The 25,195-nt window shown below is 47.8% G+C and overlaps 1 protein-coding gene across 1 annotated transcript in view; it reads right to left on the bottom strand.

Annotated features, from left to right (window-relative positions):
• Positions 1 to 4,372: 4,372 nt before the first annotated feature.
• TRIB2 (tribbles pseudokinase 2) overlaps positions 4,373 to 25,195 on the bottom strand; it is a 36,051-nt gene continuing 15,228 nt past the window's right edge. The window contains exon 3 of the mRNA XM_027855661.1: positions 4,373 to 7,028. Coding sequence (XP_027711462.1) covers positions 6,560 to 7,028 — 469 coding nt within the window. The 3' untranslated portion in view covers positions 4,373 to 6,559. The remainder of the gene's footprint in view (positions 7,029 to 25,195) is intronic.

Here is a 25,195-nt window from a genome sequence, read left to right as displayed (position 1 = left end):
TCCCTTTAGAATGGGAGCTCTTGAGGGCAAAGGTGATGTTTCCCCTTCCTTTGTAATTCTGGTACTTAGCACACAGTAAGTACTTAATAAATGCTTACTGATAGAATGACAGAATGACAAGACTACAAGAGGCCGTGGTAAGTAACTCAAAGCTGCCTGGCAGAGGGACTGGATTTGTTCTGTTTGACTCCAGAGGGTAGAACCAGGTATAGCATAGCACAGGAAAGGTGCAAAAAGGCCAAGCTGAGATTTCTATCAGGGAAGGAAAACACACACACACACTCTCACACACACTCATACACACTCACACTCATGCACACACTCACACAGATGCATACACACAAGCACTTACGCACATGCACACACTCATACATGTCCATACGCACACAGATGCATGCACATATATGCACACACATGCACACACTCACAGGTGCACACACACGGATGCATGCACACATACTCATGTATGCACATACCTATGCACACACACACACTCACTCACACTCCCACTCACGCATACACCCACACACTCACACAGGCACACACATGCACACATTCACATAGATGCATACACACAAGCACTTACACACATGCACACACACATACATGCATATACTCACACAGATGCATGCACACATATGCACATGCATACACACGCACACACAGATCCACACACACACGCGCGCACATGCTCATGTATGCACATACCTATGCGCGTGCACACACACACACACACACACACACACACACACACACACACACACCCTCACTATGAGACTTGCCCCACTCTGGGAGAACCATCCCAAAGAGCCCTGTAGCCCAGTGGCATGGGCTTCCTCCCGGTTCCTCTTCATCTGCTGAACGCATCCTCCATTTCCCCTCCTCTTCACTTTGTTTTTCTCTGTACCTGCATTCAAGTATTTCTCCTTAATTTGTTGAATTCCTCCCCACCCTTTAAATCTCCTCCCAAATGTCACCTCTGCTGAGCAGCCTCCCAGGATTCCTCCAGGCCCTAATGGTTGCCCCACTCTGACCTCCCTGAGCTCTCCTTTGGCACCCCTGTAACACATGAAGTGGAACACGATCCTAACATGAGTCCTCTACCCCAGTTAGACTGTGAGCTCCACTGTGGATACTTTGGCTTCTCCCAGCCATCCAGCACTCTGACAAACGGGGCACTTTAAAGTTTAAGTGAATTGCATTGCATCGTCCACGGTTCCTGACATGCAGCTGAGTCTAACATTCTTCAGCATCTATAAAGCCCTTAAAGATTTACAAAAGTAGATCGTGTTCCCATTTTACAGATGGAGAAGCCAAGGGTCAAATAAATGTAATCACTTGGCAAGTCCACAAGTTAATGAGAGACAGAGAGAAAGAGAGGCAGACAGACAGAGAGACAGAGACAGAGAGAGAAAGAGTGCTAGGACATGAATCCAAAAGTTAGGGAGTCTCTTTCTCCTCCACCATCCCTGCAGTTGATGCTCCATAAGTGTATGTATGTTGACAGCCTCATGGAAAGTTTGAGAGGCACTGGCTCCGGTAAAGCCCATGACCTCTTTGACGAAGATGACAAAAATCCCTCACTTGTCTATGTCTGGGCTTCTGGCAAGACCCCAAATTCCTTTTAGGAAAAACCCCTAAGTACAAACTGTGATGATTATGTAAGGAAACAAATTCTGAGAGAATCAGTGAAATTACTCATAGACACATAAAAGTGAATAAGGGGGCAGTGTGCAAGTGTGAAATGACCCAGCAGCCAATCAGGCTATGGGCAGGAGGCTTTCATACTCACACAATAAGAGAGTGATAAATCCAAGGAGACGGAAGAGGCAGCACTACAGATAATGCACTTTGAACACCTGTTGGCCCAGCTCTGAGGGCGTCCATCCATTTGTCACCTTCATCTGGTCAGTTCCTTCTGAACCTCAGTGCAGCCATCGAAAATGGGAATTACAGTCACATTTTCACCATCTCATTTGGTTGTTGTGAAAATCAAAAGAATTTTAGTATCACAGATTTGGACCTGAACGTGACCTTCGGGGTTATGTAGGTCAACCTTAATTTGAGAGGGAAGGACGCCAAGCCCTGGAACTGTCTCAGTGTCAGAGGTAGCAGGTGGCAAAGCGAGGGTTAGACACCAGTCCTCTGCCCTTAAATTCAGCCATCCTTCCACTCTGCCCCTCTATATAAGCGCCAGCCCGACAGAATGACAAGAGCCACACCAGGGGTTCAACAGGAAGACTGCAGGCTGGGTTGTGCTTGGACAACTGTGTAGTATAGCATGCTGTTGCCTGACCTGAGAATCCTGTCTTTTTATCAAAAAAGCTCTGAGGCTAAGGCTGTATGACTCTGAATCTTACAACACCACCATCTCAGAAAGTCCAAAATTCTGGATGACTCGCGTGGTGAGCTCAATTTAACTAAGCAGGTTTCAACAACTGTCACTGATGACTTTGTGCAGAACGGGTAAACGGGTACTCCACTGGACCTGCGATGTCCCTGTGGGAGCTCCTCCAATGATGGCTTCTCATCTTCTATAACTTATGTCCTGACCTCAGTTTGCTCCAGGGGGTCACCCAATGTGTTTTCCATGTTCCCCGTCTTGATCTCTCCTGACATCGAGGATGCTAGTACAGCACTCAGGCTAGCTGCCTGCCACCCTCGCCTTTGCCACACAAGACCAGCCTGTCTTCTGAATTTCTCAGATTTCCCTGTTGACATTTCATTTTGTTCTCTGAAGTTGATCCTTACTCTTATGTTGGAGCTGGCTCATATCCACCAGTTGCTTTAAGATGGACCTATAAGTGATGCTCAATTTAAATTCTTTGGAGGCTACCACCTTCTGTGACTTATAGCCATACTATAATTCTGGTAGAATAGCAGTATTAAAAAAGGTAGATCCTTGATTTAGGTAGAAATGTGGATTCATAAGAAGAGCTTCACAATTTCCCATAGCACTCTGGACAGTCCTTCTAATTACACACACACACACACACGCACACACACATGCACACGTATGTAAATGTACATATATATTAATGAAGGGGCACTGTAGTTGGTCCCTCTAACTTATATTGCCTCCTGGGCAACGTATATTACTAATCCACCTAGATTTTCTCCTGTGTGTGGTCAGGCCAAATGGTTACAGAGTGGGTCACAGTTTTTGAGGAATTCTGCAATGTTCCTGGGCCTGATGCAACCAGTACAAGGAGATCTACCTCTGGAGCTTTGAATGCGGCTTCCCCATTGGTAGATCCATTTATGGCTTGAACTCTCTGCTGGATCTCCTGTGTAGTGGGGGTGAACACCATTGGTAAGCCTCCATCAACCTGATTTGATGCCTAGCCTTAGGTTAATGGTCAGAGGGGTGGTAAACTAGATTCTCTCAGTTGTTACGTCAAGGAAACCATAAACTTTTATGACACATGAATGGGAAGCATCTTATTGCAAGAGTTGTTATGGTGGCATGTTGTTCTATGGAATCAGATGCTTATTTTGTAAAAAACCAACAAAGAAGCACAGGGGGCCTGCATCTTCTACACCATTCTATTGACTGTATGATGGCAAAACATGCCATCTACCATGGAATATAACTGGTGATCTCATTCAGGAAATTTCTGATCAGGAAAAGAAGTGGGTCCATCACCTCTGTATGCCTTAGCTTCCTCAGCTGTATGATAGGGAGATGATGCCTCTACCTCTACCTGAAAGGCCTATACTGAGGAAACTATTGTGCCGACTGTCCAAAACTGGAATGATATGGACTGCTCATGACTCACTCATCACTCCTCCTCCATAGACACTAAAATGATTTGATTTCCCTCAATACCGCATCAAAGGAACCAGGGATGTTCTGCCAAGGGAGGAGAAGGCTGGGGAGAATGAGACAACTGTCTTCGAGTATTTGAAGGGTTGTCCCACAGAAGAAGGAAGAGTCTTGGAGCTCAATATCCTGCTATTTCCACTAGACTCAGCTCATTTGTTTTGTTTGGCCTCAGAGGGCATAACTTGGAGGAACGGGATAGAATCTGCCAACGGGCAGATGTAGGCTTGCTGTCAGACCCCAAAGCGGCAAGGGCTGCTTCAGGGGGTACGGAGAGCCCCCTTACTGGAACCTTCAAGTCAAGACTGAATGCTCATTTGTTGAGGGAGAGAAAGGGGTTTTGCTTGTTCAAATCAGCTTCTGAAGTTCCCTCCACCTCTGAAATCCCATGAACATGTCATTTTCAACAAGTGTTTATTAAAAGCCTGCTAGGACATTGTGTTAGGAGACATTGGAGATACAAACCTGAAAGTATAACATACCCGGGGAGGTACGTGAGCCCGTGAGAATGGCAGGAAGAGAATGGAGCCGTTCAGCCTAGTCTGTGGCTTTTAGTTAAATATGCACAATTTTATTTATTGAAGAGATTAGGACAAAAACATGAAATCGAAATCCGTGACAAAGCACCAGAGGGTGGAGAGCCCCGCCATGCACATCACTGATCTTTCTTCCTACGAGGGACTTAAAAAAATGAGGCAGGGGAGGGGGAGGGGGAGGGAGAAACCAGACAGACAAATAAACAAGGGAAAAAAAGGTCCTTCTTGACACAGCACCATCTTCAGAGTGTAAAAAATAAAATAAAATAAAATAAAAAAAAAATAAAACAATCCTCCTTTAGAGAGTCTCAGTGACCAAAATGAAACCGAGGGCAGGTTGGCGGCAGCTCTGTCTCCTGGGAACAGTTGTCTTGCGAGTGTGACCGTGTTATATCCTGCCGGGCAGGTTGGGAGAATCCAAGCATCTGCATGTACATGCCACATACTCTAACAAAACACAAATTCAAGTAACATTTACATCCTAGAGAGTCCACGTGTTACCTACCCAGAAAATGTGACCATTTCACAAAGCACACACACAATCAATCAAGTCCCCACAATGAGGTACATACTGGAAACACAAAGACAGAGGCTGAGGGAGTTCCTTATCATACAGCAAGAGAAAAGCGGGGATCTGCCAGGCTAAATCAAAGAAAGCTAGCTACCTAGGAAAGCCAAAGAAACAGTCATTTCAGGGACAAATACCCAAACGGAGAAGGAGGAAAGAAAAAAGGATCATTGTCAGCTATAGCATGTAACATGTCATCCCGGCGAACCCGTAATTGGCATACTGGCATTCATCTATCACAAGTGTGACTTTTTCCTTAATAAATAGAGTGATTGCGGACCATACGATGCAAAACAAAGGTGCATCTTTCCTCTTTGTTGAGGTGAAGATGATGGGCTGCTGTTCTAAATCAGAAGCCACAAGCTGATTAACACCCCCCATTCCAGTGGGGCACCAGACCAGCTCAGCCAGGGCTGGGATCCTCTCTGAAAGACGACTGACCCTGGATTTTACCCGGGGGCCAACCAGGCATGACGCTGTTGTGTCAAAACCCAACGCTGAGAATCACAGAAGAGTCCAATGTGAGAACCAGGAGGGAACCTGGAACTAGGATGGCAGAGCTAGAAGGGGCTTGAGCAATCACGCTCTCGTTTTACGGAGGAAGAAACTGAGGCCAAGAGAAGAGACAGGACCAGACCAAAGTCACACCGTGACTTAACAGTGTCCTGTTCTCTCTGTCCCGTTTGCTAGTAATAAGCCGGGTAAACAGGGAAGCCCGTGTTCCCAACCTATTCCATCGATAACAAAATGACATTGCATTTCTCTAGCCTTCTTTCCCAATGTCCCTCTTTTTCTATGAAAAAACAATAATTAGCTGTTGTAGCAGTAATGCTGCTGGAATTTCAGAGTCCTAATAGCTTCCTGTGACAACCCCCTCAACAAGAAACAGAAGGGTTTGAAGGAGAGACCCTTCCCCGGGAGGGGCGAGGAGCACTCTATGTCAACTCCTGAAGAGAATATTAGCTAGTTGACTTAGAAGAAACTGATTGGACGTGAACTGAACTCCTCCTGGGCTCGATTTCAGCACCCCCTTTTCACAAGCCAGACCATTTTGCACCGGCTTTCGTTTTGTGTTGGAGTGAGTCCTGTTTAGTTATCAGACAAGTTGGTTTGTTTTCTTGAAAAGTAAAAATCGTCAGCCAATTGTCCCTTCCCTGAATAAATGACAAGGAATTAAATACTAACAGTGCGATGCCAAGATGTGTGTCTGAGGCAAAAAAGGAAAAAGGAAAGTTTCGATCCCACTGAGATCTGCAAAACAAAACAGAAATTGGAGTGGTCGAAAGTTGCCCCTGGAATTGAGAGTTGACATGTGCCGTCTCCGTGGAGCCAAGGTACGTCGAGGGGAGTCACGCCCTCTCCCTATTGCCTTTGCTCCCATTGATCTATCCTGATAGCAGAGTTCTGCCCTGGCCCACCCCAGCCCAGCCTCGGTTCTCCCCCTGTGCTACATGTGGTGGGGTAGGGCAGCTCTCATAGGGTGGATCTTCCTTCCTTGGACCCAGCAGCTCATGAGTGTGTCCTTCTTTTGCTACCAAGCTAGGCCGATGTGGGGGGGTTGGTAGAACTCAATCAAGAAGGGATCCTTCCTGTGACTCTCGTACCTTCTAAACACTGAGTCTGTAAGTGTGCTCAATTAAAAAAAGGGTCCAAGTCTTCCTCCATGTTCACATCTGGCACCAGCTGGTCAGATACTTCCTTAGCACCATATCCCGAATTGGAGACGTTAAAATCTGTTGAAAACCAAGGATGGTCCAGAATTTCCTGTGAGGTCAGCCGCTCGGAGGGCTCCCGCCGCAGGATGCTACGGATAAGGCATTTAGCCTTGGGGGACAGAGTCTCTGGAATGTTGAACTGGCCACGCCGGATCTTGCTGAAGAGAGAGCTGGGCTCAATGTCATGGAAAGGGTAGCGTCCAACTAGCATGGTGTAGAGCATGACGCCCAGGCTCCAAACATCCGCAGCTTTGCCGGAGTAGCTGCCGTTCGTGTTCAGGATCTCTGGGCTCACGTAGGCCGGGCAGCCGTGCTTGTCAGACAAGGAATCGTCGCCACCCCGTAAGATGTACGCATCTTCCAAGCTCTCAAGCTTCACTCTGGTCCTGCAGAGGGAGGGGAGAGGAAAGAGTCAGAGACGTGAGCACCATCACAACATCACAACAGGTTGAAGAGAATGGGAAGAAAAAAAAGCACAAGCACTGGCTACAGCATGGAACACGTCATCCCCAGTGAACCCATAACTGACAGACCGGAATGAAAATATTCCAACTGTGACCTCTTCCTTATAATACAGAGAGTGATTCTGGACAACATAACCCAAACCAGTAATACAACCATAATACAATAATGTAAACAAACAAATAAATAAAAATAAATAAACCATAATACAAAGAGTTTGCTCATCATTCTAGAACATCCAAGCATGGAGGGATCTGAGATCAGTGAATGTCATAGCATGGAGGGGCCTTTCAGCAGAGGAAGACAGAGCTGGGGAGACTATAAAACCTAAGACAGAAAATGTCAGAAAGGAAAGGAATTTGGAACGTGAAGTATCAGAGAAGAAAATGTCACTCGAAAAGTTCAGACAAGTACCATCAGAGCTAAAAGATTTCCTGAGAACAAAGAATGACCAAAAAGAGAGAACCTTAGAACATATGGTGTCTGAACTGGAATGAACCTAGAACACAACGTCAGAGTTGGAAGGGCTTTAGAACACAGGATACAGAACATTAGAGATGAGAGAGGCCTTAGAACGTAAGACAAGAGAATGCCAGACAGGAAGGACCTTTCAAGCATAGAAGAGTAGAACTCGAAGGGTCTTAGAACAGTCACCGTCCTCAAAGAGATGACACCCTAAGAGGTCACCCTAACTTTGGAGGGAAGAGTTTCAGGGGAAGGTCACTGCCACGCTGCATCAAGGTTATGGAAGCAGCCTTCAGGGATGTCCCAAAGGAGACACAACTAGAAATCACAGTACAAAGCTACAGGAATCACTCAGGAACAACATATTGACCTAGACGGGGATTGGGGCATGAGATCCCAATCTAGACCTTCAAGGGACCGCATGGACCAATCCCCTCCTTTTATGGATGAGGAAACTGAGGTCCGGGGAGGAAACCCTGGTTGTCAACCCCAGTCTGACAAGTTGGTAAGCGTTTAAGTGCATACACGACACGTGCTTGAATATAAATAGATTATATTTATACGTAAAATTATTTGTGCATATATATATCTGTATACATGCCTACACATTCATGCATACACACGTGCACACATACATCTTGCCTCCCTAATATACATAGGCTTAAATATAGACTCTCTCTCTCCATATACCCCCATATAGTCATGTATGAAATTGTATGTGCATACACATACCTGTATTTGTGTTTACACATTCATACAAACACGCGTACATGCATACATGTTGCCTCCCTAATTGAAGGTAAACTAGTTGAAATCAGAGACTAATTTTTTTTTTCATTTGTGTCCCTAGCACCTAGCACAATGTCTTGTACATAGCTGGTACTTAATACTTGCGTGTTAATGGATTGATCTTAAAATGAGCAATGGCTTGTTTGTAGATTTCATTAAACATAAAGTGATGCCCCCCTCATTCCTCATGGGCCTGAGAACTAGAAGGAGTATGGATTAGGAGCCGAGACACCTGGCTTCCGGCACTGCCTTGGAAGTGACGAGGCTCCTGGACTGGGAATAAGCCTGGTCAGTTCTCATGCCTCAGTTTCTTCCCCTGAAAAAGAAGGAACTTAACTGGATGATTCTTTAGGCTCTTTTAGGATTTACTGCATGCGTGCACACACACGTGTAATGTAAATATATAAAATTATCTAATCTCTATCTGTGTATCTTTCAGTCTATCAAATCTACCTAGTGGGCGCAGAGAAGCTCCAGACTACTCCAAAGAGTCATATCCCACCCCCGTCCCCGGCTAAGCATGCCACAAAAATAGGACTGAGCCGGATGTGTTAAACTGGAACTGGACGGCTCAAATCCAAATCCTGGTCTGTCAGCGGCTGCTCTGCTCTCTAGGACGTAAGGCACTCCTCCCTCTCAAGCCAAGCCCCCCTAGAATGGAGAAATAATAATAGTAGTAGTAATTGCAGCTAACGTTTACATAACGTTTACTGTGTGCCTCACAACAAGCCTGGGAAGTAGGAACAATGATAATCCCCATTTTGCAGATAAGGAAACTGAGGCAAACAGAGGTGAGGAGACTTGCCAGGGTCACACAGCCAGTACGTGTCCAAAGCCGTATTTGAACCTGGGTCTTCCTGACTCCAGGCTTGGGGCCACCTACTGTCTCCTTTTTTTTAGATGAAGAAATTGTGGTCCATGGAGGAGGGGCAGTGACTTTCTCATACTCACACAGGCAATGAACGGCCAAGCCAGGGCTGGAACCCAGCCAAGGCAGAGCCCCTGAGGATATGCAGATTTGTGGTCAGAAGAAAATGGGTTAAAATCCTGACTCAGAAGCATTCGAGGACCCTAGATTTACAGTGGGAACAGGTTTCAAAGTCAACCAGTCAAACTTCCCCTTTTTATAGATGAGAAAACTGAGGCCTGTAAAGGGGAAGGGACTCCCTTAAGGTCACACTAATGCTAAGGGGCTAACCAGGACCTGAATCCAGGTCTTCTGACTCCACACTTTCCACTGCTCCATACTATCTGGGTCAGACACAGTGGGAAAGCAAGCCTCTATGAGTCTCCTTTGTAAATGGGGACAGGATTTGTATTCCTGACCTCACCCAGTGTTGTGAGCAGAAATGAGAAAGCCCTTAAACACAACACACAGAAAGAAAGGCTGTGTTTCAATGTCACTAGCTTAATAAATGCTCATTGGCTGATTAACTGGCCGAGGACAAGCCAGCTGATGAACAGCCTGGGGGCTGCGCCATCGCAGACCCATTGGAGGACCAGGTGTAGTGGTGCTGGCCCCAAGGCCTCCGTGTGCCGCCGTGTGGAAGAGGTTGGACACAGACGGCAGAACCTGGAGGAATGGGAGGAGAGTGGGAAGAGCCCAGTTTGTCAGAAGAAACTTGGGAGGAAGTCGAGCTGTCCCGACCTCGAAGGGGCCGCCCCAGGAGGGCCAGGCTCTCCTGCACTGGAGGGTCTCTGGCCAAGGCCAGGCTCCCGGGGCACTCGTTGGGGGTGGGGCTGGCATGAGCCACTCTGGAGATTTCTTCCTTTTCTGACATCCTGAGGTTCTGTCCATCCGTGTTTGGATGATCTAAGCCCCTCCTAGCTCTAAATGGATAACCCCATCGCTTGTGCTTATTAATACACGGAAACAGCCAACTTGTGACTATTGACAACTCTGCCTGAAGTTGGCCACCCCCTCCCCCCGTGTGCCTCCTCTAAGCCCCCCAGGCTTACTGACTGGCCCTCCCGCAGCTCCCCCTTTAAGCCTCAGACAGAAGACCAACAGGAGAGAGAAGCAAAGGGGTCCCGGGGCATGAGGATGGCCAGCCTGGGATCCCAGGGTCTCACTCCCTTGAGTGCCCCCCAGGCAGCCGCAGCTGGGCAGGAGGCCCACCTCCCCTCCCGGGCCTGTTGCTGCCCAAGATGAGAGAACGAGCCGAAACGAGGGAGAGGGAGAGGATGGAGGAGTGGGGGGAGGGCTGGCTTCTCACACTGGGAGGTCACCGATTCTGCCCCTTCTCTGCTTAGCAACATCCTGTTCTTGTTTACATCAATCCATTAGCAACAGCACAAAGGAGAGAGTTCAACCGTGTGGAAGAAAGGCCCATACCTAGGGCCTAGGGCCTAGGAAGTAAGAGACCCATGTTGGAGGCCTGACTCGGCATTCAATCTGGGCCAGGCCTCTGCCCACTGGGGACCTCAGGTGCCTCATCTCTAGGACGGAGGGGGAGGACAGGGAGAGGCACTGAGCTGGATACTCCCAGCTCTGACAGTCCATACTCTAAGGCCCCGCTCTGCTCTGACATTCTATGTTCTGTGTCCTATGGTCCATCCTAGCTCTACCATTTCATGTTCTAGGTCCTAAGGTTCTGAGGTCCTAAGTTACATTTTATTTTCTATATTCTAAGATTGTCTTCTAAGGTCTTACCTAGCTGGTCAGCTCTGGCATTCTCTGCTCTATTTTAAGGGTCTGTATTCTGAGGTCACTCTCCGGTGATGTTTTCTGTTCCCTGGTAAAGTTTTCCATTCTGTGTTCTAAGATCCCTTCGAGGTATGGGTAACGTGCTCTGGGGGGTTCCCTTCAAGCTGAGTCTCCAGCGTAAGATTCGGCTCACTGCCAGGCTGTCCAGCTCCAACATTACAGGATCACGCAAGTTCTGAGTCCGGTGATGAGGCAGAAACATCGTGCCCTCACTCCCCAAGTCAAAGACAACCCCACCCACCATCCCCAGGCTCCCTTGGGAGGGGGATGGCCCAGGGAGCTTGTGACGCCACAGGGCCCTTGATCCCAGCTTAGTACCAGGCCCCCGGCCATGCTTTCAAGTTACAGCATGGGAAGGAGAAGGAGGCCAGGAGGAAAAATCCATTTGTCTGGTCATTTATATGAAAAAGAGGTTCCATTTTTCTGATGTGTAAAAGGGGGGAAATAAGCCTGCCCAGCACACACACACACACACACACACACACACACCCACACTCACATATACACACCACCCGTGTGCCATATACATACTCACATTACACACACACCACACACACTCACACACACCCACTCATTCACGTACACCACGCACATACATCACACACAGCACACACGTGCACCCCCCACCACCCCCCACCCCTGACTCATAGCTCTGGAAGGGGGAGGAGGGGGCTTGGGTTCTGCCGTGAACGTCTTCCCATGGCTGGTGAATGGAACCACAGAGGCGCAGTCAGAGGGTGGTGGAGGCCCTCCAACGGAAATGCGTGGCCGTCTCCATGGAAACAGACAGGGAAACCCAGGAAAAACAAGGCCACTCTGAGGGCTTATCAATATGCCATTCACTGACGCGGAGCACCCAGGCTGAACGGGGATCTCACAGGGACCCCAAAAGCCTAGTGACTCTTCCCCGGCCCCCCTCCTCCATTCCTGGCACCCAAATGGGGGGAGGGGAGCTCAAAATGCTCTTCCCCCTCCCCTCTCCTTACAAGAGATGCTCAAGGAGGCAAGAGGGCAAAGCACCAAGCTCTAGTAGCAGAGGTCCAGGAGCCAGCTGCTGCTGCCTCTCAGCCTGGGGTTCTGTGCCCTGAGCTCCCTCCAGCCCTGCCTTCCTAGGTGGACATCCTCAGGTCTCTGCCGGTTCAAACATTCTCTTTTCAATGTCTTCGGGCTCTGCTCAGCTCTGCCAGGCTAACGTTTCTACTTTAGATCAGGAAGGGGCCTTAGAAGCTATGAAATTCAACTCCATCCCTTCGCAGAGGGAGAAGTGGGGGTGAAGTAGATTGCTCGAGGTTACACAGACCATGGTTATCAACAGCACACAGTTATTAACAGCACAGCTGGGATGGAGACCCCAATCCTCTTTTCTCCTCCTTCCCTCCCTCCCTCTTTCCTTCCTTCCTCCCTCCTTCCTTCCGTCCCTAACTAACTTAATATAAACAATCAAAAGAAATCCCCACACTGGCCACATCTCATTCAACATGTTAATGAAAGCATCTTCCCAAGAGAGTGCTGGCCTTGGAGTCTGAAGACCTGAGTTCAAATCCCACCTGTGACACTTAACTAGCTCAGTGTCCTCACCTGTAAAACAGGTATACAAGTCCCCAAAGCCCCCAGCTCACAGGGCTGGGGGAGGCACAATAAGCCACGGTCTAGAACGTGCTCTGCTAACAATGAGTGCTATGGCAAGCTTAAGGTTTTATTATGATTTCTACCCCCGAGATATCAACGTGGATTAGAACAGGCAGGGAAACTTCCAGGAGTAGGCTGGACTAGGAAGGGTGGTGACGACTGAGGGAAGCGAGGAGGGCGCTCCAAGGCCGGGGGGAGTGGCAGGGGGTACAGCGTGAGCAAAAGCATGGAGAGGGGAGAATTTATTCATCACCAAACATATCTTAGGCACTTACAACAATCAACACAGAAACTTCCTGTGGGCAGGGGCTGATTCCGTCTTTCTTTGTGTCCTCATTGTTTAGCAAACTGCCTACCCAGCTAGCACGTAATCAGAGCTTAAGAAATGCCTGTTGGCTGACACCAATACGTGGGTATTACATATGTAGACTATACATGTGCATGTACATATGTATGTACAGATACTAGAGACAGACAGAGAGTTGTAAGATTTGCAGAGCACTTTCCACACACCATCTCACTTGCTGAACAAGGCCCTGGGCTCACTGCGCAGAGAGATTCTAAGCTCACAAGTCTCAATGCTGGTGCGGCTGAGACTCCTCAACCGCACCAGCATTGAGACTCCCAAGGGCTTTTCCCAGATCTCCCCTCAGGGGGCCCGATGTCCAGGCCACAACCACCTGGGCAGACCTTGGCTTATTTTGGCTTACATATGGAGACACAAAGTGTTCCACGATGCAGAGTGGACTGGGGGAGGGAGTGGGTTTTCTGGAGGCTATTTTAGGGGAGTTAGGAATATCCCTCAAGTTCAGGGCCTATGAGATCAGGTCACCAAATCACCGCTCCTTCATCAGGCTAGGGACGCAGGCCAGGAGGACCTAAGAGCGCATCATACTTAATCAGCCCTTCCAGCTTTCAAAGCACTCCCCTCACAAGAGGGAGGGAGGAAAAGCAAATGTCATCAGTCACTCCCATTTCACAGATAATAAAACACGTCATTATGAAATGGCAAAGTCAGAATTCTAATCCAGTGCCTCCTGGCTTCAAATCCACTGTTCTTTCCCGCTTCACCACCTGCCTAGCTCTGCAATGGGCCAATGGGTACAAGGGCCTGCTGGTGAACTCCAGCGCTATGGGGGTCATTTATTTCAGCACCAAAGGCTGAAGATGCCAGATGCCAAGTGCAGATAGGTCAGAAGATCCACTCAACAGGTGATTCGAAGCACCTGCCCCAAATGACGTTGCCTTTTGTGAATTTTCACTGAGACCTGCGATTTCACTGGCAGAGAGAAAGGAAATTTTTGGAGTTGTCAGGGACCGTGAGAGGTTACGTGACATGCCCAGGGTCACAAAGCACGCTTAGCTCAGAGGCAAGACTCAAACCCAGGTTCATCTTTTGACTTATTTTACATTCACTTAGTTGTGGATGTTGGTAGCTCAGAAGCTCATGGCCCAGAGAGGCAGCCTGGGTAGAGAGAGAATTGGCCTCCTGAGGCAGGAGTTGTGGGTTCAAATTCCCCCTTTATCACTACTCCCTACTGACTTGGGCAAGGCTGTAAAATGAGGACGTGAGAAAAGATGTCCCCTGAAGGGTCCTTTGAGCTCTCCAACTCTGCTCTTTGGAACTTCTCATTGTCCCCGGCGACTCTCTAAGCCTATAGAGGGGAAAGGGAAGGGAGCATGCATTTACATAGCACCCACTGTATGTCAGACATTGTGCCAAGGGCTTTCCATTTACCAACATTACCTCCCCTCAGGTGCAGGGGAGGTGCCACTCGGCACTGGTTGAGGGAATTTCCTCATTGGCAGCTAGATATCGATGAGATCTCAGGTCCAGTCCAAGAAATAGTAATCCCTGTGCCTGGCACACAGTAGGTACTCAATAAATGCCTACCAAATGAGGGAATGGTTTCAAGTCTGAGTTCTACCAGACTAGCTGTGTGTGCTCAGGAAAGTTGCCTCCTCTCTCTGGCCTCCCCTGCCAGCCTGAGTTCCAATTGTTTACCGAACTCTACAAGACAGAGCCTGGAATAAGATTTCCCCTCTTTAATTGTGATTACAAAAGCCTTTCACAAATGAAATTACACCCTGCCACCTACACTGCCAACACGCTGAAGCGCATGTCACTTTTCCATAAATCATTAAGACCCAGAAGGTGTAAAGGATTGGTTAATCCCTCCTCCCTCCCTTCACTGGATCCTGTGACTGAAAATAGCTCTTTTCCGGGAGAAGCAGTACAGGTGACTCATAATTTCATTCAAAATTAGCCAAAGCCCCACAGGCTCCTTTGCCCTGGAGAAGCAGGAGAGGGTGAGTCCCCAGATCTGAGAACTGCTGCCATGCGGTGGAAAGGGCCCAGGACACAGGGGACAGGAGACCCAAATTCCTTTTATTCTTGTCTTCCTGTAATTCTAGGCAAGTCCCTGCCTTGCCCCAGGCCTCAGTGTTCTCATCTATAAAATGGACATGATCATCCTAAAGCATTTACCTCTCAAGAAAATAATCTGGAAGGATCTTGAAGGAACTGGATTCAAACCTTGAAGACTGCCTGTGTGTCCCTGGAAAAATCAGTTGTTCTGAGCCCCCCACCCCAGGCCTTCAACTGCCAAATGGAAGGGCTGGACAGATGACTTCAAAGCTCCTTTCTAGCTTTAAACCTAAGATCCTCTCAGATTAAAAGTACTTTGAGGATTGCCGTGAAGCCCCAACTGCCCTCACTGGACAGATAAGGAAACTGAGGACCAGGGAGGGGAAACTGTCCGCCAAATCTCTCACAGGGAGCAGTAACAGAGTCGTTATCCTCTGGCTCCAAGGCCAACAAGGAATGAATAACAAAATGAAGGAACAAGCATTTATTAGTCAGTTATTCCGCCCCAAGCTCTGTTCTCAGCCCTGGGGATGCAAGGAAGCCAAGACAAGCCTTGTCTTCAAGGAGCTTGCATTCTCCTGGATGGCCCTGAAGAACATACTGTAAGTGAAAACCTCGGGTAACACCCCCAAAGGCAGGGGATGGGAAATGAGCAGTGCACATGGAAAGGAGACTGGGGAAGAGAGGGCTTTGTCACCAAAGCCAAGGGAGGAGACAGAAGCCACCGCAAGGGAGAGGCCAGGAGTGTTGAATGCCAGAGAAACGTCTAAAAGGCTGAACATGAAGCTGGTTCAGGTAGGAGGCAGGTAAGAAAGAACAGATAAGGGGAGCTTGGAAAGGAGATGGGAGGGCATGAGGGGGAAGGCACACCTCCTTTAGCACCTGAAGCAGGGGAGGAAGAAGTGGGGGGTCAGCAGGAAGGGGCAGGGAGGTAGAACAGAGCAGGGAAGAGGGGTGAGTTCAAGGCCTTGATTTGCTCAGTAGCACAGGAGGAGACACAGGCTGCCGTGAGAAGAATGTTGAAGGAACGGGGGCATGTTGACCTGGAGAAGACGCAGGGTGACATGTTAGCAATTTTCAATTATTTTAAGGGCCAACACATGGCAGAAGGATTCAATTTCTTCTGCTAGGCCCCAAAAGACAAAACTAGAAGAATGGGTACAAGTTGCAAATGGAACAATTTAAGCTAATGTCTAGAACAACCTTTCCCACAATTCCAAGTTGTCCCATCCAAGAAGGAGCAGTCCCAAGAGGTAGTGGGCTCTCCCTCACTCAGAGGAGACATAATTCCCTCTGTGGGGGGTGGGGCAGAGATGCCTTTGGTTTGGGCTAGCTGGCTGTTGGCCTCTACCTCCTGAATTCTGTGATTCTGGAAGGGCTGAGGGGGCCGGCTGGGGAGGCTGTTAGCGTCTGGCAGAGATTTGGCACAGCTGCCAGAAACTGGGCGACAAACGGCAAATCAGGATAGAATGAAAGGCCCACCCTTCTGAGGTGAGGCCCGGCTGAAGCTGGGTAACAGGAGCGGGTAGGAGACCCAACCATGATGGAGCAAAGGCTCCAAGCATAGCTACAGTTTAGACGGGATGACAGCCAGGCTCAAGCGTGAGGAAATGTCATTGAAACTCTGGCTATTTCGCCTCCTGGGCAGAGCAGTAATCCCTCACTCTCTCTCAGAGGGGCCAAGGTCTATGACAAGGATGACAAGGATTCCATTATTTGATAAAATCTGTCTGAAGAGAAAAATAAAGTGCCTGTTCTCTCCCTCTCCATCATACATGTGATCCCAGGGAGGCTCCATTCACAGGGCTGGGAGCAGAAGGTGACTTCCTGTCAAGGTTCTGGTGATATAGGTAGAGGGGCCAAAGGACCCTAGCATCCCCAAGCTGGAACGAACCTCAGAAGGATGATTATTATCTCTACTTCACAGATGGGAAAGTAGAGTCAAAGAGATTAAATTAGGACTTGGGGTAGGGTCAGAACTCGACAGGCCTCTAACAGTGCTCAGTCCAGGACAGAATATAGCTGAGCTAGCCTGGCCCGAAGTTCACTTCTCTAAGAGAAAGAATTGTCGCCTCTTCCTTCAACTCCTTCTAACTTTGGTGCCTTGAGACTTTACAATCATTCCATCTCTGAATAATGATGCAGTTCTGCTGGTTTAAAAAATGGGATATGCTTAGAGGGAAACGGGAAAGATCACTATGATGGAATGGATGTGGAATCAGGGCCTGGGTTCAAATCCTGACTTTGATAACACCTGTATTGCCTTGGCCAAGTCACTCAAAACTTTCTGGTTGTCGGATCCTCCTCTATAAAGTGAAAGGGTCAGACAAGCTGACCAGCTCTCTACCTCTGACCCAAAAATGCCCAGGCAGGTCTGGACGAGCTCAAGGGTCCCTTCCAGCCCTAGACTGGTGACAGCTTAGAAGTGGCCAGCCTGGAAAGGCCTTTAGTGATCACCCAGTCGTGTTGGCTTGTTTTGTAAATCTGCTCCTGCTCCAGGTCACCATTCTATGCTTAATACATCAGGTATTCACATTGGAAACCAAGGAAATAATTTCCAATCAGCTCAGGCCTTTGCTCTCTCTTACTTAATGCGGGCCACTTTATTAACTCACACAATGGGCATGCCCCTGAGGAGATTCAGGTCCATTGTTACAGAGCCTCCAGGCTCTCAGCAAGCCTGTGTGGGGCAGGTCATGCAAGGATGATTAACCCCATCTTGCAGGGAAAGAAACTGAGTGCTTGAGAGACCTCTCCGCTATGACACAGCTTGGAAGGTGCCGAGCATGCTGATTGCGGGGTGGGGAGGGAAGGGCAGTGGGATGTGGCAGAGAGAACACTGGGCTTGGAGTCTGGACGACCTGGAATTTGTTCACTGTGTCACCTTAATAGATAGATCGGGAGAAAAAAACAGTTTGGGGCGGGGCTGAGGGATTAAGCAAGGCTTTTTGTTTACCCTGATCAAGAGGACTAGAGGGAGGGGACTTGAGGGGGGGTCATTGTTTTTAAACATCTGAAGAAACCTCATGGCAAGGGGGAGATTATACCAGATCTGTTTGGCCCCAGGAGAAGAGCAAGAAGTGAGAGAAGACAGTCCTTGGGAGGTGCCCGATCTCTGCTATGTGGCAGCTGTGTGACCATGAGGAAATCCTTTAGCTTCTCCGAGCCTCAATTCCCCCCTCTAAACAACAACAACAGCAATAATGATAACTAGCATTTATTGAGTGTTTACTATGTGCCAAGCACTTTACAATTATCATCACATTTGATCCTCACAACCACCTGGGAGCTAGGTGCTTTTATTATCTCCATTTTATAGTTGAGGAAACTGAGGCTGAGCGAGTTGCCCTGGATCACACTTGCAGTGCTGGATTCGAACTCAGGTCTTCCTGACTCTAGGCCTGACTCTCAACCCACCATTCTATCTTGCTGCCTCTATCCCATCTGTAACACAAGGATAATAAAGCTTTGGGGCCTACCTCAGAGGGGTGTCATGAGGATAAAACGAGATAACACATGCAAAGTGTGCTGCCTATAAAAACATTACTGATGACTCCCCACACAATGCTGAGGCCTGGTGGTGAGGTGGGAAGAACATGGGCTTGAGAAGACTCAGTGACTTTAGATGTCGTCTTCTATGGTCCATAGAAAGAGCCCTGGTTCTGGAGTCAGAAGGCCTGGGTTCAAATTCCCCTTCAAGGCTCACCAGCTTTATAACTGTGAGCAAGTCACTCATCATCCCTGTAAAATGGGTTGATTGGGTGAAATGGTATCAAAAGTCCATTCAAGTTTGAGGTCTGTGATCCTAAGAGTCTTCCTTTGACCTCACTTTCCTCACCTGTAAGATGGGGATGACAACAGAGACTGTTCCTTTTTATTTTCCTCTCTGGGTCCCCAGCACCTAGGCCAGCGCCTGATGAACCGAAGGTGATTAAAGGTTTGTGCACTGCCTCCCACCTGCCTGACACTCTCTGCATCCTTCTCTAGCGTGTGGTGAGGACCAAGTGACATTAGACTTTGTAGGGTGTAGCATGTTTCCCACACATAAGGGGGCTTGATCTTGGGAAAGCTTTATCTTCTACCTTACTGCGGCCACAGGACACAGCCTCATTTCTCCGGTTGTCCCAGCTGACTCACCAAAGCGCTGGGGACAACCTGTACCAATGACTGACCTCCCCACACAGACTCCAGAGGGAGTGGTCAAGAACTTCTCAACAAGGAGGAGGAGGTCCTCCTCCGACAAAAGCTTCCCAGACTTGTTCTTTTCCTCCGAGGCCAAAGAGAGACACCAGGCTATCTGAAGGATCAGGGAGTCAAGCGTTCATTAGTGACAGTCCAGTGAGGGAGCCCTGACATCACTGTTTCAAAAAATCTCAGAACAAAAACAAAATACCTAAATGGTCCTACTATGTAAAACTGGAATACTGCCCACAACAGCTCTGCCAAGTGCTCACTCAGATTCTGCTTGGATACCTGCAGTGATGAAGGACTCACTAGCTTTAGAAACACTCCACTTCATCACTGGGCAGCTAGAGATTGTTAATAATAAATAACATTTGATATTCATATAGTGACTTAAGATATCCAAGGCATTTTGCCAATTCATCTTATTTGCTTCTCCCAATAATCCTGGAGGATATATTATCATCTCCATTTTAAAGTGATCAAACTGAGCAGTTAAGTGACTTGCCCTGTATCAGAGGCAGGATTAAAATGCACATCCACCTGATCCTAAACCCAACATTCTTTTCCTTATGTAGAGCTGCTCACATCTCCAAGGTGCTTTATGGTTTACAAAGTACTCTTCTTTCAATGATCCTGAGAGAAAAGATGGCGGGAGTTTCATCAGCTCCATCTAACAGATGAAGAAACTAAGACCCAGAGAGGGAAAGTGGCTTGGCTAAGGTCACACAGCTGGGGAATGGTCTTAACCAGGACAATAATTCATGTGGGTCTCCTGTATCCTAGACTGTTTTACTGTTATCCTTCCTTTTGTCAACATATTGCCTTTAGGAAATTCTTTCTTACGTCAATCAGTTAAAAAGCATTTTTTAAGCACCTTTTTTTTTGTTGTTGTTGTTGTTGTTATTTTTTGTTTTTTTTAAGCAGGCATTGTGTTAGGCACCAAGGATACAATGACAAATATGAAACAGTCCCAGCCCTCAAGGAGCTTAGAGAAGAGACAATATGTATACATGTAAATCTATACAAAGTAAATATAATGTATCTCTCCCCCCACCCCACCCTGTAGGAGGAGAGAGAGCTGGATACTAGCAACTGGGAGAGATGAGGAAAGGTCGAATGCAAAAGGTGGTGGCTGAGATGATCTTTGAAGAAAACTACTAATTTAGCTGGAAACCTGTCTGCCTGTAACCCTGCAGATGTTACAAACAATCCCTGAGTGAAGGACTGTCCTCCAGAGAGAGTAGTAGGATGAATTTATACCAAGCACTCCCACCAGGAACAACTATTGTGGAGAGATTTTACAAGGAATTGAAGATGCTTATTTAGTCTAGAGAACAAAAAGTAAGGGGGCAGGGGTGCAGACGAAGCAAGATCATTGTCTTTCAGAAACATTACAACTATCACAAGAAAGAGGGATTTGCCCTGTTCTGCTTGGTCCAACATAGCAGATCTGAGAACGATAAATGGAAGTACCAAAGAGGCAGATTTTTGCTCTATGAAAGAAATTCTTAATAATTTGAGAGATCGAACCATCAAATGGGCTGCATGGGTAGGTAGGGAGTTCCCCATCTCTCAAGGGATCAAGCATAAGCTGAATAACTCCCTAATAAAGATGCTAGAGATCCTGTTTGGGGTGTGAGGTTGGGCAGCTCCTTCCCAGAGTGAGCTTCTGTGATTCTGGGGGCTGAGGGAAGAATCAGAAGACAGAGGTAATCTCATTCCTTCTTGTCCCCCAATTTCTCAGGGCACTCATTCCCTGTTAAAAGGCAAGTTCACTGAGAGCAGAGATTGCTTCAGCGTCTGACACAAGTGGGTGCCTAATAAATGCTCGTTGCCAAGGCCAGGATTTCATGGAGCTTGAAGGACCTTCAGATCAATGACCTGATGAAATACAGACCAAGCAACAATGTTCCTTTCCAGACTCAGACTCAGAAATGCCAGGACTTAAGAGCATGCTGGTGCTTGTACACAGTCCAGACCACTCACTTTACACCCACTTCAACCCCGATGACAACTGTAGCCAAATGTAGGGAAGCATCCAATCCATGCAACACTATGAGCCAAGGGCTACAAGTATCATTGGTTTGATTTGATAATGAGGAAACTGAGGCTCAGTGACTTGCTCATAAAACTAGGAAGTGCCAGAGCCAGGATTTGAACTCTTCTCTTTGATGCCAAGCCTAGCACCTCCTCTGCTCCATGTTGCTTCCTCACTACTCCCAAGCCTTCTCACAGGTCTTCCTGGCTCTCCTCTCTATCCTTCACAGGACTACCAGACAAGGATCCCTTATGTCCCCCTAGCTCAAATCCCTTCCTTTAGGGTCTCTTCACTGCCCCCTGGCTCCTTAACATGAGTCTCTTGTCCCAATCTTATTTCACACTATTTTCCACCACTTGCACAATACTTTGGCCAGAACAATCCCCTGGCACCTCCCGTATACATGCCTATCATTTCTTGCCTTGTGCCCTCTTGGAATCTCCCTTCCCCCATTTCTGGCTGTTAAGCTCCTGTCAAATCACCCTGGCCCAATTCCAACCTGGCTTCCTCCTTGACACAGCCTCAGCACTCCCTCAATTAGTCCTGACCTTCCACCTCAGGCCTCCCAACACACCTCCCGATTTGCAGCTCTCTGATGCATTTACCATTGCTTAGTAAAGAAGTCTGATCTACACAGTACCCACGGTGTCTGAAAGGTGAGAACAATGGGAGAGGGAGATAAAGAACAAAAGTGTAAATATTTCTTTTTAAGAAGAAGAAGGAGAGGAAGAAAACAGCCTCCAAACTAGAGGCTAGTGAACTTGACTTAGATTCCTGGCAACGTCCTGGTCTGTATTGTGCAAGGGATGATCAGTGGATAGTTAGCATGGACTCCAGCATGGAGTCATCACCAAGGGTTCACAGCAGACTGACCTCTTGCTTCCTCTTTCTGAGGAGGCTGCTAGAACGATCTCTCAGGAGATGGGGAATCGTTGTCCTCAGACCAAGGTCGAAGCTCTGTGAAAGTGGAGTGAGCTTCCTCAGGAGCGGGGGAGGAGCAAAACCTTAATGACCACTTGCCAGCCAGCTTCTCCTGCCTTTGTCACTTTCTACCTGTGTGACGCAAAGCAATGAACTTGTCCTCCCTCATTTGGAAAATAAAGGGATGACCTTCTTCTTGTTGAAGGCCGATGAGTCTCCTGGGGGAAGGGAGAATGTAAGAAGAGTATATATGCATAAAGCCTGCCTCCGCAACATACTAGCTTTGGGATGCCGGGATGCCTCAGTTCTCTCATCTGATAAATTTGGACAGGAGGGCCACTGAGGCAGGTGCCTTCCAAACTATGAGATTCTAGTCCAGTCAGGAAAGACTTAGTGCCTCTGAACTCTGCTCCCAATTCCTGGCACGCAGTCAGTCCTAAATAAATGCTGTTATTAACTGTGACCGGACAGAGGTTCTGTGATGGATTTTATTAGAATATTATCTCCAGGAGGGAAGGGAGCATATCGTACCTTCTCCCTGCAGAGAGCTGACACTTGAATTGAACTGACCTGGATTTTACAGATGAGCAAATCTAGGTCCAGAGAGGCTGTGACCTGTCTAAGGTCACCCAGCAGGCTAGTGACAGAGGCTGGGCTGGAGTGGTAACTTACATTCCTCATATACTGCAATAGTATATGATCAGCCCTGGAATTTCAGTGCTTGGCATAGACTAGGTGGTTAATAGATGCTAATTCACAGATCCCTCAGCACAGCAGGTGCTTAAAAATATTTGCTATTGCTGAATTCCTAAAATTCATCAAGGTAACCAAGTGCTTTCCTAGTTTAAAATACAAGTATTATCATTCCCATTTTATAGATTGGGAAACTGATCCTCCCAAGAGGCAGTGTGACAGCTGTACTGTCAATGTCAGGATCTGAAGCCAGGTCCTGACTATGGGCCACCAGCCTTTCAGAATACCAGTGAGCCTTGTAACTGGCCAGCTTCCTCTAGGGACCAGCAGAAGGTAAGCAGATGCACAAAGGGAACATGAGGGTGGCCCAGCACCAAGTTCTAGGGGTTCTCCAGTGAGGGCTTCCCCAGCATTGATGCCAAGGGGCCAACCGCCCATGCCTGGGCAGCTCCTGTCCAGGCCTGCCCACAGCTCATGACAGCTTGTAATTACCGAGACACTTGCTTTCTAATACAAGCCGTGGTGCCTCCAAAAAAACTGGAGGGAGTACTCCCTGAGAAGGAATATTGGCAGCATTTTATGGAGGATCAGGGCTCGGGCTCACACAGAGACCCTCCTGAGATTGGCAGGGCCTTCCACTGGCCCAGCTGCCCCAGTGTCTTGAGTTTCCCACATTAGCCTGGAGAGGGAAAGCAAAGACAGCATTAGCCCCTGCAGGGTCTATATATAGTGGCAAGGATTAGGGTCACTATGAACAGATGTCATTTGCAGATTCTCCCTAGGCAGGTATTAGGCAAAACAACAGTGAGGGAGAGTGCTCTGAACGTCAGTTTTCAGATGTTTGGAAAAGAGGACTCAAGTTCCTGTGATCTAAGATTGCAGCCAGCTGGGACCTCAAAACCCAGAACATCAGAGCCGAGAGAACCTGAGAATGCAGAATGGCAGAGCTGGAAGACACAAGGCAAGAAGCGTTTCTCAAACTCTTAGTCTGTGACAAACGCGGTCACACTGAGTGCGCCAGAGACACGAAAAACCCAAAACAGAATCCCTGCCTTGAAGGAGCTTTCAGGCCAGTGGAAGTCACAATACACGACATAGAATGACAGAGCCAGATGGGGCCTTCTAGAACACCAAATGTCATTAGAACACAGAATATGAGAGCTAGAAAGTTCCTTAGAATGGAGTTGGCAGAAAGGACCCAAGATCATATAATATTAGAGCTAGAAAGGGCCTTAGTGATCATACAGTCCAACCTCTCATTTTTCAAAACAGGAAATTGAGGCCCAGAGAGAGGAAATGATTTGCCAAAGGTCTCATAGGTAAAAGAGTCAGGATTCAAACCCATGTCTTCTGACTCCAATGCTAGGATTCCAATATACTAACATGGTCTCCTTGAGCTTCCTGAAAAGGATTTGGAGTGTGTCTCCTAAATATGAGCCCATTCAGAAAAGTAAGACCAAGGTGGAGAGGGAATTTAACACCATTCCATGGGAGGAATGGGTAAAGGAGCTGGGGATGTTTAATGTGGATTGAAGATGACAGAGATCAGAGGAATGTAGGCCCATTGATTTAGAGACAAGGGATCTCCAAGTCCACCCTTCTCATCTTACAAACCAGGAAAATGAGGTACAGGGAGGTCAACGGACTTGCTTAAAGTCACACAGAGCAAGGGACAGAATGAGAATCTGAACCTATGTCTCCTGACTCCAAACCTAGCCCTACTTTCACTCTATGCTTCCCTTTACAAGCTCCATGATTGTCCTATTTAAGAAACTGAAGGGGCTCCTTAAGGGTGGGAGATTAGAACCAGAGGGTGGCACGAGGTCAAAAGGGATTAGCCTTGCCCTGTTGGGCACCAGAAGAAAGAATCAGGGGTAATGGTGGGGAGGAGTTACAAATATGCAAATTTGATGAGAAAACTCAAAGAACAATTCCCACAGTAAATGGGCTGCTTCTGTGGGCTCCCCTCCTTGGAGGTCTCCAATCTGGCTGACCACTTGCAGGTTTACTGTGGGGGGAGGCTCAGAGTGGAATAGACGAGCTCTGAGGTCTCAACCAACCCTGCGATCCAGGGACTTTACCTGGATACAGACAGGACAGCAACATAACGGCAAAGCAAAAACACAACCTTCTTAGCAATGAAGAGTTCTCTAACAAAATAGTGGGTAGCTGTCATATGAAGGAGGGGCTGCTCATTTACTAGAGATATTTCAGGAGGGTGGAAGGTTGTTTTTGAGCAATGGTATGAGGGCCTGACGCACGGACAGAGGGTCCTGGACACTGGATAGAGGCCTGA

The sequence above is a fragment of the Vombatus ursinus genome, unplaced genomic scaffold (genome assembly GCF_900497805.2).
Source record: "Vombatus ursinus unplaced genomic scaffold, bare-nosed wombat genome assembly UNPS02010980.1, whole genome shotgun sequence".
Classification (NCBI taxonomy): domain Eukaryota; kingdom Metazoa; phylum Chordata; class Mammalia; order Diprotodontia; family Vombatidae; genus Vombatus; species Vombatus ursinus.
The sequence above is the reverse complement of the archived record's forward strand: the minus strand, read 5'-3'. Positions and strand labels throughout refer to the sequence as shown.